This window comes from Pectinophora gossypiella, chromosome 24 (genome assembly GCF_024362695.1).
Source record: "Pectinophora gossypiella chromosome 24, ilPecGoss1.1, whole genome shotgun sequence".
In the NCBI taxonomy this organism is placed as follows: Eukaryota; Metazoa; Arthropoda; class Insecta; order Lepidoptera; family Gelechiidae; genus Pectinophora; species Pectinophora gossypiella.
The window spans coordinates 8,702,138-8,715,425 of NC_065427.1; the positions used below are offsets into that span (position 1 = coordinate 8,702,138).

The 13,288-nt window shown below is 37.9% G+C and overlaps 1 protein-coding gene across 4 annotated transcripts; it reads right to left on the minus strand.

Moving 5' to 3' along the window:
* Nucleotides 1-509: 509 nt before the first annotated feature.
* LOC126377873 (zinc finger protein 572-like) lies at nucleotides 510-12,876 on the minus strand. 4 transcript variants are annotated; one of them, XM_050025908.1, is made up of 7 exons: nucleotides 9,192-9,394; nucleotides 7,768-7,817; nucleotides 2,880-3,770; nucleotides 2,261-2,359; nucleotides 2,021-2,139; nucleotides 1,129-1,290; nucleotides 510-757 (listed from the first exon to the last, which is right to left on the minus strand). In XM_050025908.1, the coding sequence occupies exons 3-7, from the start codon at nucleotides 3,751-3,753 to the stop codon at nucleotides 527-529; spliced, it is 1,485 nt and encodes a 494-aa protein (XP_049881865.1). In that variant the 5' UTR covers nucleotides 3,754-3,770; nucleotides 7,768-7,817; nucleotides 9,192-9,394; the 3' UTR covers nucleotides 510-526. The 4 variants fall into 4 exon arrangements, with proteins under 4 accessions (XP_049881865.1, XP_049881867.1, XP_049881866.1 ...); XM_050025910.1 differs by lacking the exons at nucleotides 7,768-7,817; nucleotides 9,192-9,394 and adding an exon at nucleotides 12,851-12,876; XM_050025909.1 differs by lacking the exon at nucleotides 7,768-7,817.
* Nucleotides 12,877-13,288: the final 412 nt, after the last annotated feature.

Below are 13,288 nucleotides of genomic sequence, written 5' to 3' on the forward strand. Positions count from 1 at the left end.
TTGTCACATCCCGGATAATGTCTGTGTAAAACACTTTTTACACGACATTATACATTGACGTTATCGTACACGCGCATCTGTGTGTGTGACGTCTGACGCCATACGATTGAAGACTAAAATAAGACCGAGAGGGGGTGAGGTAAACCTAGGTCAGCCGCTGGTGCGGGGCGAAGAGTTGCCGTTCTATACGTATGCTTTTGTGATAAAATGTTAAAAATGTTAGTGCGACAGGGTTCTTAAGTTGGTTTATAATATTGCTCATAACTGTACCTAACTATATTAACTTATACAGCAATGGTAAAATGTTTAACTAACTTTGGTCCTCTAGCTTGCGTGCGGAAAATCTTAAATTATTTTTATTTAATTTGTAAAAATTGAGCCAATTTATTTATTTACAGTCTTTTAATTGAGCTTCATTATTTATTTTACATACATACATAAAGTCACGCCCGTAATCCCTAATGGGGTGGGCAGAGCCACAAGTAATCAAAGACAACTTGCACTTATTTATTTTACGAAATCAAAATTACAATCTTTGATACCTCGGGACTGTCAATTTATCCCTAATGCACCTCAAGGTGGTCAATTTCGCTGGAGAGCTGGGTACGAGCTGCTCCTCGGGCCTTCTGAGGGGTCTAGCTGGTGGTATACACGTCCTGGGCACGTTGACGTGGGGGTGGGTCTTGACGTGCTTTCTGAGGGACGAAGGGTCCGTGTAGCGCTTGCCACAACCCGCTGCGCCGCATGCGTAAGGTCTCTGGAAGAGGAAGGCTCTTTAACCGACTTAAAAAAAGGGTCTCAATTCGTCAGATTTTGTTTTTTAAAGAATCTCTTGGTATCAAAAACAGTGACTGTGCTCCTGTGGTACACCGGCTTGCTTATCAAACGGGGAGTGCCGGTTCGAACCCTGGTACCAGACTTGCACCAAAGACCAGTATAGACAGCGATACGGCTCTGCTATCACGTTGGTAACAGAAAGCTCGGTGAGGCGTGGGTTAACTCACGTCGCGATGTGTATAGATGTACCCCTGATTACCCCAAATGAAATGACGCAATCAAAGTCCAATTAAAACTAATTTTGCACTTAAAAAGAGCATAATCGTAACGAACAAGTCGAAGAATACTTACAGCATTAAAATGTGTTCTCTGATGCTTGGCTCTGTCTGAAGAGTTGGAGAAGGCCTTCCGGCAGTGAGGAGCAAGACAGGCGTAGGGCCTCTCGCCCGTGTGGGAGCGCACGTGGATCTTCAGGTTCTCCAGCCGGGAAAAAGCCTTGCCGCAGCCGGGGTGCTGAAGAGACGGGAGGAGTTAGGGTAGCTGTTACAAGAGACCGTATCTGGGGCCTCTGGTTAATAATACCCCTAATATTATCTAGAACAGGGTGGTTAACATTTGCATTTGCGCATGTAAAAGCAAGTGTGCACTGTCAAGAACTGTGAGAGCCATGTTAGTGCCTTGGTAGAACGCTTGCCTCTCACTTTGAGGTCGTAGGTTCGAATCCAGCACAGTCCTAAATCAATGATTGTCGAATTTGTTTCCTGCGCCGGTTCCAACTTTATTGTACAAATGAGCTATTAATTATGGCTCGATCGTTGCAGACGACTCATGTTGGTCTAACAGAAAGCTTGGTGGTGGGTACTTAGGTCATCTTGCGATGGATGTACCTCTGACCTGATACCAATTGGGAAACAGTCGTGTTATGTTGTGTGTTTAGTCTCATTTCTTATTATGAAGGCATTATCATCACTAATTTAAGAGCCACGCTCTTATCTGTGTAGCATTCTCCATGCAACTTTTTAGGGAAAAATAGTTCAGTGGTTTCCCTCTTAGCTTGCGCCCTGTAGTACTCTGTCTGACGCGAGTGGGATGACGCCCAGAGTAGTATATTTCAAAGCCGTACTGGGACTCCTCCGCCTCTGAAGTGAATAGTACTGACAATCGCTGCTGCCCACTGTCAGGTTCTGAAGGCATAGGGGGCTCCTTATTTGCCCAGTCAAGTAGTGAACGCTAAAAAACTCACATGGCATCGATTGGGTTTATGTCCGGAATGCACGCGCATATGAATGAGCAGTTTATATCTCGCGTTGAACGGTCGACGGGCACGCGTGCAGTCGCGCCAGAGGCAGCTGAATTCATCTCCTGGGGATGAAGATATTAGTCGTAGATATTATAATGAGCATAATACAACACATAATTCTATAATGCACTCAGAACAATATTATGTAAAAAAAAAAAACACAAAAATGAATTCCAAAATTACCTTTGTACGAGTTGACATGAGCTTTTTCGATATGCTCTACCAAGGTGTTTTGATTTGGATATCTTTCATAGCAGTGTTCCCATAGACATGTTCGTTCACCTGAAAAAAATGTACAATAGATAGAAATCAAGTCAATGACGAGATACATGACGTTAATATTGTTCTATTTGGATTTGTTACTCTACAACTCGATGATACTGCTACTCCTGCCCTTAACTCACTCTAGGTCTGGTGGGATCGGTACAACATGTATTCTTCTTCCATTCATCTCTGTCAGTTGTCATCTCAGTACTCCCATCTCACACACATATCCTTCTTTTCACAATCCATCCCCCCACATTCATACTCATAATTTTCCTCGTTACATGCCTTTCATCCCTCCTCATTACATGCCCATACCAAGTCAATCAGTTGCTCCTCAATTTCTCACAACACAACTCGATAACAAACTTATTTCTATAACAAACAAATGTATAAAAAGCAATGCTCAAAAATGTACGGACGACAATCCCAAAATCGGCAGATCCCGATGCCACATAATGTCAATCAATGAGTTACAATGGTACATTATGACTGAAAATTATGTGTCTGAGTTTTTGAGCGTTTTAGATAAACGTACCTTGTACTTTCTCTTTTTCAGCTTTCTTTTCAAACTGCAGCGTTCTGCTTTCTACGGCAGTTACCTCTTCATCCTTCTCAAAATTCAACCCAAAGTCATCCAAATTAACAAATAGTTCATCTTCATCAAATGTTTCTGAATTTTCGTCGTAATAAGTAGAACTTTGTACATCGCTTTCTATAGATTCAGATACGGACACCTTTCTTCTATCGAAATCAAATTCTGTACAACTCGTTGGAGTGTCTGGTAGGTTCTTAGCATTGTCAATATTGTACAGAATATTATTCGGATAACTGTAATGCTCTATACTGTTCATTATTTGAGTATTTTGCACCGGATATGGAATGGTCTCTTCAACGTTGTAATTGCAGTACCTTTTTGAAAACGCTGTTTCCATTGAAGGTAGAATCTTCTCATTGTTTGCAAGAAAGTCTTCATTAAAACCTTCTGGCGACAGTCTAGACTCACCTTCTTCTCTGCAAAGTTCATCTATCAAAGATTCATCGTCAATGTATTCATTGGTTTCGTATAAACTCGTCTCGGTTTTGTTTGTGCTACTATTTGAATCAGTTTTGATACTTTTACTATCGAAGTCTATACTATCCAGATCTAAAAGAACTTCTTTGATGTTTTGTTCATCAATGTTGCTATCTATAACCTGATCTATGATTTCTAGATCTGTGTTTTTGTTGCTGTTCCAATCGAGGACTTCTAAATCGAAACTTTCTTCAACTCCATATTTGAAACTGTCCTTTTTCTTGCAGTTTTCTAGTTCCAAGTTAAATTGTGTCATGTAATAAGCGTGGAGGTCTGAGACATTGTCGTTTCTCTCTTGGAAAAAGTCTTCATAGGGCATTACATCGTATTCCGCCATTTTGCGTAGTCATTCAACTGTAAATGAGACATTTTCGTTAGTTACATACTCTTTTGACATAAAATCCTTTACATACACACATAATAGCTCAGTTACTAGTAATTTGATATATATTTTTTGACGTGATTTATTGTGTAGATTTGCTGCAAACAGCATTAACCGCTTGGCCTGACAAGTGGAAGCGTTGAGGGCTCTCACCCGGTAGTAACTTTGATAGGCTTTGAATCATGTAAATTGTTTTGAATTTTTTTTGACATGTAGTTATTTTATATTTATTTTATTTGGGGATCTTACAGATAAAAATACCTTCTCTTCAACCATCAGTTCAGCTGTGCCTCGTTCAATCAGTTCATGGGCGGAAACGTTTAAATTTCAGAGCTTTTCAATTCAATTCAAAACATTGTATTCTACGCAAACACAACTTATAGGACAACAAAACTCTAAGCTCTGGAGCACTTCAGCACTAGTAAAACTGATCTTATTTTTTGCACACTTTTCAACATAGCTAACCACATTGCAAGTTCATTCACCTATTTGCTATACCTCGGTAAGTACTTCGCAATTTGCCATGTGCGGATCGTTAACAACACCATGTGTTTTGCTATTATTATAAAAATAAACTTTCTCCGTACATCTGTGGATTAATAACATTTATAGCGTCTTTTTGCAACAAACTTTTTTAAACATTGCTTTTTTTTGCAGGAACGTCTTTCAAACTTTGGTTTTTTGCAAAAACTTTTTATGTTCTTGCTTTTTTTTGCACACGTGTTTGGATGCCTATTTGGGATTAGGAAGTTAACGGGTTTAAATAATTATTATTAAGCTCAATTCGGATGTGTCATTAGAATTTTTGGTTGATGATTTATAAGCGGTATATTTTTAGGATGGTGAATACATTAGTTAACCACTGCACAATCATCTGGACAATCATGGCACACAATAAGCTCACTGCTACATCCCAATTGGGGTAGTCAGAGGTACATCCATCGCAAGATGTACTAAGTACCCACACCTCACTGAGCTTTTTGTTAGACCAATGTGATAAGTGAACCGTATCGCCGTCTATAATGCTCGAGCCAACTGTGTTGGTCAAAACTGTACTTAGGATAAATGAAGAATGAGAAGCATTAGCGAATGAGGCATAGGTGGTGATAATAAGCGCTTGTTTTGTACAGATAGATGGGTACACAAATTCACGCCTTTTTGCCTATTGGAGTCGGCAGAGCAACAAGTCGTTAGAAGACAACGTGTATGGCCACTTGTCATTGATGGATTAAGTCTTCTTCTTATCGTGTGGGTTGTGAGATGGAATACCAGCCTCATCAACCCTGGTTTCAGGGTTATGATTGAGCCGCTAAAGGCCCCTGATATGGCTCATGTAACGACTACTCACTTACATCAGTAAATAGTAACCGGGACCAACGGCTTAAAGTGCCTTCTGTAGAACGGATCATCTTACTTTCGGACAATCAGGTGATCAGCCTGTAATGTCCTAACCAAACTAGGGAACACAAAGTGATTTTTGTGATATGTCCCCACCGGGATTCGAACCCGGTTTCCGGATCGTCCAAAGCTCAACTACTGGACCACAGAGGCCGTTCGATGGATTGGTAAGATAGGTGTAATGGTTTGCAGGTGACAATAACTATTTGGCCGCACAGAAAAGAGAGTAGTATAGAAAGTTGTCTGACAGATGTCGCTGTTAGCGATATGGCGGCCTTAGTCATCTTTTAGTTTTTCCTTGTTAGTATCTGGGGGGTTAAAATGGCCACATCGTAGCACTTTATCTAAGAAAGCAATATGTTATAATATGCTATTTGACATTTGTTTGCATTGCTCACGTACTTTTATATACGCAAATGTCAAATTGCAATATTGCTTTTTTAGATGAATTGCTTCGATGTGGCCTTTTTAACCCCCCATGTTCTGTGTTTGTGTGTGCAATAAAGTGTTTATCTACGGGTACGGGAGTATTCCCGCCAAGTCGAGCGAAGCGAAGCGCACGGGCATACATTTATTCATTACATTTTTTTTTATAAGTGTTGATAGTTTCCTCAAATTATGTTTGCCTAGAAGAAATCGTTTTAAGCGACCCGCCATTTGCCGTGAACCTAGGCAAATTATGAGGCACTTACCCCAAAAATAATATAGATGGCGTTTGCAAGATTTGACGTGATAATTACCTATTTTCTCATTACTCGGGTCGTTAATTAGTCAAAAATACAATGTAATGGCAGAAGCATATAAAATAATTGTTGCTTGATATTTGGATCACATTATGTAGGTATTGAATTATGTTGCTATCTTATTGCTTCTCTATATTTTGATCAGAATAATGGGTGGAAGATGTAATTGTGTCTGGGTGTAATAAAAAGGGTCATCATTTATACCCAAAAATGAACGAAGGAAAATCTTTACAGTGCCATCTATATTGTTTTTGAAGAATGTAGCCTGAAAAGTCCATCATTCAGTACAATAAATTATACCCCTTATATGTATAGATTTTACGATTCAAGCAATTCAAATGCCTATTATTTTTGCCTAGTACCTACTTACCTACTTAATTTAATACAGGTTACTTATACCTAGACTAATTATATAACAGTTAATTCAATTAAAAACTTTAATAGAAGGTTAGGTACTTTACAATCTATCTACCTTACAAATAAAATCCTAAAAAGATTTTAATATAATATCTACTTTTACTACTAAAGGTGGCGTAGTTTGTTTTTAAGAAGGTTTAAAACATAAGTAAAATTATAGGTACCTAGTGGCAATAAAAAAATGTTAAAAAAAATAAAAGCACTCACCTAATTAAAACCACAAGTTGAAACACCAACAAATTCAAATTCAGAATTTTTCACAAATAAAAATAAAATTCAAAATGGCACCAACTGTCAAATTGACACATAACCTCAAAATTATCACTAAAGGGTTGACACAACCTTACTCATTCCCGTTTCAGTTTGAAATAAACTGAAATAACCTCTTCGAACTACCGGGGCTTAAAAAAAATGGATTCAACATGTGCTTTTCAGCTGTCAAAGTTAGTTTTACAGTTCAAATTCTGCACTACTTTATAACTTTGTTGTTAACTGATATGACATAAGGTTGAAATTATAACAATCATTCGTTTTTCAGTAGAAAAAATATGTTGGTAGTAATAGCATCTAGTCTTTTGGCGCCTAAGAAACCATTTGGATATTTTTATTGATTCATTTGTCATATTTGAAATGGTAAAACTATTTGGAATATGTTAATTGAGTTCAAAAGAAGATTTTAACAAGTTTTAATAGAAAAAAAATCTGCTTGCTTTTTAAAATACACAACATTAAACATAACTTAAGCTCACGACTAAAATTTCAATTGGGTTAGACAGAGGTACATCCATCGCAAGATGAACTAAAATGAAGCTTTATAAAATATTTACAGTTTAATTGTATTTATGTTTATGAAGCTAAGTTAGCGATCAATCGCAGGCTGCAAAATAGTAATGTAATGTTTATTATTATGAATTAAACGTTTGTGTTTTTAAAGTGAAACGTGGACTACGACACAGAGAGATACAGAGAGGTTGAAAGCGTTTGAGATTTAGTGTTGGCGAAGGATGGAGGGTATAAGCTGGACTGAAATGGTGTCAAATGAAAAAGTGCTGGAAATAGTTGAAGAAAAAAGAATCACAATACATAATTTGGAGAACCGGAGAGGAAATATGACTGGCTACCGGATACGACACGATTCATTTATAAAAAAACATCACAGAAGGAAAAAATTAAGACAGAAAAGGGTAGACCTAAGGGAACTTTTATGAAATAAATAAAAGAGAAGGTGCAGGTCGTGTCGTATTAGGAGAGAAGAGAGGAATGGCGATTACTCCATCGACAAGAGGGTTATCTCTTAGATAATGAGAGAGAGAGAGGATTATATTTATTATTGTTCGCTTTAAAAAAATGGACGGTAATCGAACCTGGGTTAGTTTGGAGTTAGAAGTTAGTTCCTAACATACTTACTTACCTAACCATCTTCGATCGAATCTAAATACTTTCGGTTCAATTTTCTGGTTCCTGAAGCAATCACAAATCATTTACTGCACATTTAATGTCATCATCATCATCATTATCAGCCGTACGACGCCCACTGCTGGCCATAGGCCTCCCCCAAGGATCTCCACGACGATCGGTCCTGCGCTGCCCGCATCCAGCGGCTTCCCGCGACCTTCACCAGATCGTCAGTCCACCTTGTAGCGGGCCTACCCACTGAGCGTCGTCCGACACGTGGTCGCCATTCGAGAACCTTTCCGCCCCAGCGGCCATCGGTTCTCCTCGCTATGTGTCCTGCCCACTGCCACTTCAGCTTTGGCAATTCTCCTAGCTATGTCGGTGACTTGAGTTCTCCTGCGGATCTCCTCATTTCTGATTCGACATTTAATGTAATTACACCAAATAAACGATTGTTTAAATAAAAGAAAAAATGTTTATTTCATTTTTAAATAAAGAAACTAATAGGTAAATAATAATAATTTCAATGGATTATTTTATTTGCCTATTTTTTTGTAACAAGCTGGTAAATTAAATTCAAATTCAAAACTATCTTTATTCAGTAGGTAACATAGTTACACTTTGAATCGTCAATTTTTACATAACGGACGTCTCATCCGCCTAAAATTACTGCAGCTTCTCACAACCTGTATAGCTGGGGAAAAGAAGCTGCAAGAAAAACCTCGGTAATGTCAAACCACCATAATGTCAGCCAAATGTGACTTATTGATGCCGTAAAGGGATATGGGCCCTTAAAAGTAAACGGCTGATGAAGACATAACGACAGGCGTCAAAGTTTTTATGAAGTAGCCGTTTTTTTAAGTTTTTATTATTTTAACTTGCGCTGCGAAGTAGTGTTTGTTTAATCAAAAAGTTTCATTATGTCCTTAGCGTCATCGGCCTCCGTAGTCCAGTGGTTGAGCGTTGTGTTCACGATCCGAAGGTCCCGGGTTCGATTACCGGTGGGCTGAGTCATTACAGGCTGATCACCTGATTGTCTGAAAGTAAGATGATCCGTGCTTCGGAAGGTACGTTAAGCTGTTGGTCCCGGTTACTACTTACTGATGTAAGTAGGTAGTCGTTACACGAGCCATGTCAGGGGCCTTTGGCGGCTCAATAGTAACCCTGACACCAGAGTTGATGAGGTTGGTAATCAACTTCACAACCCACACGATAGATCTATCTGATACATTGTAGTTATCTTAAGGTCAATAATCGATTAATTATGCATTAAAATGTATTGATATCTGCTACACGTGCGATTTAAAGGCACCTTATAACCTTTGTCGATGTCTGATAGCCTTGCACGCTTCATCAGCCTCGTGTGGTTCGTCTGGGAGTCGAACCCGGGAGTATTCCACCTCACAACTCACACGATAGAAGAAGGACCTTGATACCGACCCCGCGGGCTTAGGGCATGGTCGACGATTCCCATTCAGCGCTTATCGCTATCGACCCACTTAGGGTCAATTCATTCTTTCAAATGTTTTTCTGGGCTGGGCACCCTCAGGCCTGTTGTCTTAAACGTTGTACCGGGTGAGAGCCTTCACCACTCCCCATTTGTCCGGCCAAGTAGTTATTTCCATCTGCGGCAAATCTACAATAAGTCACGTCAAAAAAAACTTGTTTTCTGCAACACAGGACACTCAAACTCCAACAAAACAAACACTGTAGATAATAAAATAAAACAAAGTTAGAAAGCGCATCGCATTATTACTACACTTATGCGTCCCACGTGTCTTTAATGCGTGCAATGCATGCATAGCGTACGGTGCACAGAGCACGGAACAAAATAACGCTCGGCATCCAGAAGCGTTTTTAATAAAATTATTCATAAAGAATCATTTGAAAACAGTTACGTATTCAATAGATTCAATTTCAGTTCTCTCCAGCAATAAAACTTATAATTTACCACTTGGTACATACTTCGGAATATATCTCGGGTGAAGAGAATAAACAGCGGAAAGATATCCTCAACACACGGTTTTTTAAACCACATTTATGTTTTATTTTAAGAACTAGAGCCCTGTGCCGAGGATTTTCTTGCAGCTTCGTTTTCCTGGTTGTACAGGTTGTGAGAAGCTGCAGTAGTTTGAGGCGGATGAGACGTTCGTTATGTAAAAAAATACGACTTAAATTGTAACTATGTATGTTACGTACTGAAGAAAGATTTTTTTGAATTTGAATTTTAGCGATTGTAAATCAATAAAATAAAGACAATCAAAAATCAAAGAAAATTAAATAAGTACTATCACAATTTTATTTTTTAATGGCTTGTAAATGTTGCATACACGTTATAAATAAGTTACACATAAAGTGTTTTATTTTGATTACTATCATTTTTCGATCTAAACATTTAAATTAATTTTAATTTATTTTATTCTTATTCTAAACATTACACTCGTCTATACTGGGTGTTAGTGACATCGTAACGAATACTGAGGGGGTTGATTCAGACCATGATTCTGAGTTAAAATCAAGTGGAATTTTCCGTCGCAAAATTCATGATTTTTTTTAGTTTTTTTAAATTATTTTCAATTCTATACTTTTGCGATGAAAAAATCCACTTGATATTAACTCAGAATAATAAGCTGAATCATCCCACTCAGTATTCGTTACGATGACACTTACACCCCACACAGGTACATACGGTAGCTATATAAGTAGGTATGGGTGTTAGTGACACCGTAACGAATACTGAGGGGGATGGTTCAGACCATGATTCTGAGTTGATATCAAGTGGAATTTCTCTTTTTTAAATAAAAATTTTTCTTTTCTTTTTAATTATTTTCCAATCCATACTTTTGCGACGGAAATTTCTACTTGATATCAACTCAGAATCATGGCCTGAACCACCCCTCAAAGTTTTCGTTACGATGTCACTAACACCCTGTATAATAGCAAGCTCTTTTACATAGCGTGTTATTTGGAAGTATTTATATATTATGTATATTAAGTAAGTAGATATCGACCATTACAGAGGCGATACTGTTCACCACATGATTGATTTTATACAGCTCGATGAAAGCGGGTACGGTCACGAGCATTAATATGTATACACTTTGGTACCATGTCACATTAACTTTTTTGACAAATTGTACTGTAAGTCTCACTAAATGTCAAATATGTTAGCGCGACAGAGTTCTAAAGTGGGTACATTATATTGCTCATGACTGTACTTAGTTCATCATGCGACGGCTGTAGCTCCGCCCACCCTGATTAATAATAATAATAATAATAAAGATCTTTTTATTTGTTCTCCACAATGTACATAAATGGGTTTCACAAAATAATGCACAATTGAAGGGTATGTACGAGTGGAGACTGGCGCCCGAGATAAGCCAGAGCCTGTGTTTCGGGATCACCAGTGCTCCAGATGTACTTCCCGGATGTCTTAACATTAGTTACCTATATGTATACATGTTTAAGTTTTAAACTAAGAAATTTAATTGGTGTGTGTGTGTGTGTGTGCGCGTGCGTGAGTGCATGCGTGCGTACGTGTGTGTGTTTGTGTGTATAACTCCAGACTAACCTGGTGGTGTTAAGAGGTCTTCAGTGGCATTGTAGTTCATCCCTTTGAGCCATGAGATTAGTTTTGTTTTGCAGTAGTATTTGTTATCAGGGAAGATAAGAAGTTGTTTGTTGATTGGGAATATAGTCTAGTTAAATTTATTATATTATTATTATTTATTTATTTATTTATTTATTTTTTATTTGTATATGTTATGTACCAGTCAGGTTTTAACTTAGGTATCAGCTCTAGCAGCGAATGATCGAACGTGATATTCCGTGCTCTATGGTGCATGCGATGCCCGATGCGTGCGCTTTAGATAAACTTACGACAAAAATAAAATCAATTGTTATTTTATTATGCGTCCTTCTCATTTATGAAACATGTGCGTTAATTAATAAATGTAAACAATTGACTCCTCGTCTTATTTCTTGCGTATTTATTATCTTAAACTCTGGGGGAGGGGCAAAGGATTCATCCTTTGCGTTGATTGTAAAAAATAAGTCTGATAATGGCCCCGATTCCTGACAAGTGCTAATTTTATTTTAAGTTATACCTGTCATTTCTTTATCCGCCGAAAAGGAAAGGGACGGATGATAGCCAACGTGTTAATTTTAAAGTGAATGAATAACCCGTGCGAATAAAATAGGCATCTCGCTGGTATGCTATCCGTTTGACATGCTTTCTACTTAATTCTGTCGGTGTAAAATTTTTAGACGGTTGTTTTAGATTTGTTCTTAAAATCGACGTGTATTCCATAAATATGCCCGTTTAAGTTATTAATTTGTCTTAAGTACAATTGTCACTAGCACAGTTGGCTCGACATCGCTAGACGAACTAAGTACCCACACCGGACCAATAAAATTTATAAAAAAGTTTACTAAAAGTAGGCGAAAATATGTAATTATGTGACATTTATCATAGTAAGAGTAGGTTGATATGATGAGGCTTTTCGGCGGGAAACGGGAACGGGACAGTTGCTTTCTTCATTGAGTAATCTAAATAATTAATACGAAGTGGTGTTTTGTGGTTAATGATCGCATTAAGTTAGTCGGAAGACATTCGCGAGTGTTATTATATTGGAGTATTCAATAAACAAAGTGTATCTGCCTATTTTCGCTTCGTGCCGGGAAGCCGCTTCATAACTCAAAAGTTTATGCGGACTTTTGAGTTAATTCGTTTGGGGTTCGGAGTAGGAGTCTACTCCGAGGGTGGGGGCTTAGGTTTCATCATCATCACCTTTCATCATTTCATTAATCATCAAGAAAAAAAATACGTCCGACATGGCTGTATGGGCATAGTTCCCTTTGCCTTACCCTTCGGGGAAAACCAAAACAAAAAAAAAAAATTGATATGATGAATGAAATGTCATTCCATTATCCTAATAATACTTTACAAAAACTATATTTCTGTTAGACACTAGAATAGATCTAATTTCCTATCCAACCTATTTCTTTCTTGCTTAACAGTTTTTAAATGACCTAACTGCTATATTTTTTTTTTAAATAAGTATAGTAAATTAGTAATTGTTTTAGTGTAATGATCTGACCTGATGTCTGATGATTTATGAACGTTTGGCATCTTGACTTTATCTAGGCCAGAAAGAAATGCTTTGCACTTGTCTCTTCACAAGCGATGCTCAAACTGTAAAAAATGATCGATTCCGGCCTTTTATTTTAGTTATTTGGGAAACAAACAGTTGTCTTTTATAACAGATTGAAATAAGTACAGTCGTGAGCATTATTATGTACCCACTTTAGAATCCTGTCGCACTATGATATTTGACATTTAAGGAGACTTACGGTTTCATTTGGCAAAAAAGTTTATGAGACATGGTTTCAAAGTGTATACATATTAATACTCTGTGACCGTACATATAAGTAGCTTAGATTAGTAGTTTGACTAAGCAGGGACGGCAGACAACAGGCCTGAGGGTGCCCAGTTGGACGCCAACCTCGGCACAGGACGTCGTTTGAGAGGATTATAT

What these genes read in the sequence shown, in the direction of transcription:
- LOC126377873 (XM_050025910.1), bottom strand. Translation starts at nt 3,753, where the DNA reads ATGGCGGAATACGATGTAATGCCCTATGAAGACTTTTTCCAAGAGAGA. An exon ending in TGAAAAAGAGAAAGTACAAG is followed by an intron (nt 2,360 to 2,879) that starts GTACGTTTATCT and finishes CATTTTTTTCAG; the next exon opens with GTGAACGAACATGTCTATGG. An exon ending in ATAAACCCAATCGATGCCAT is followed by an intron (nt 1,291 to 2,020) that starts GTGAGTTTTTTA and finishes CCGTCTCTTCAG; the next exon opens with CACCCCGGCTGCGGCAAGGC.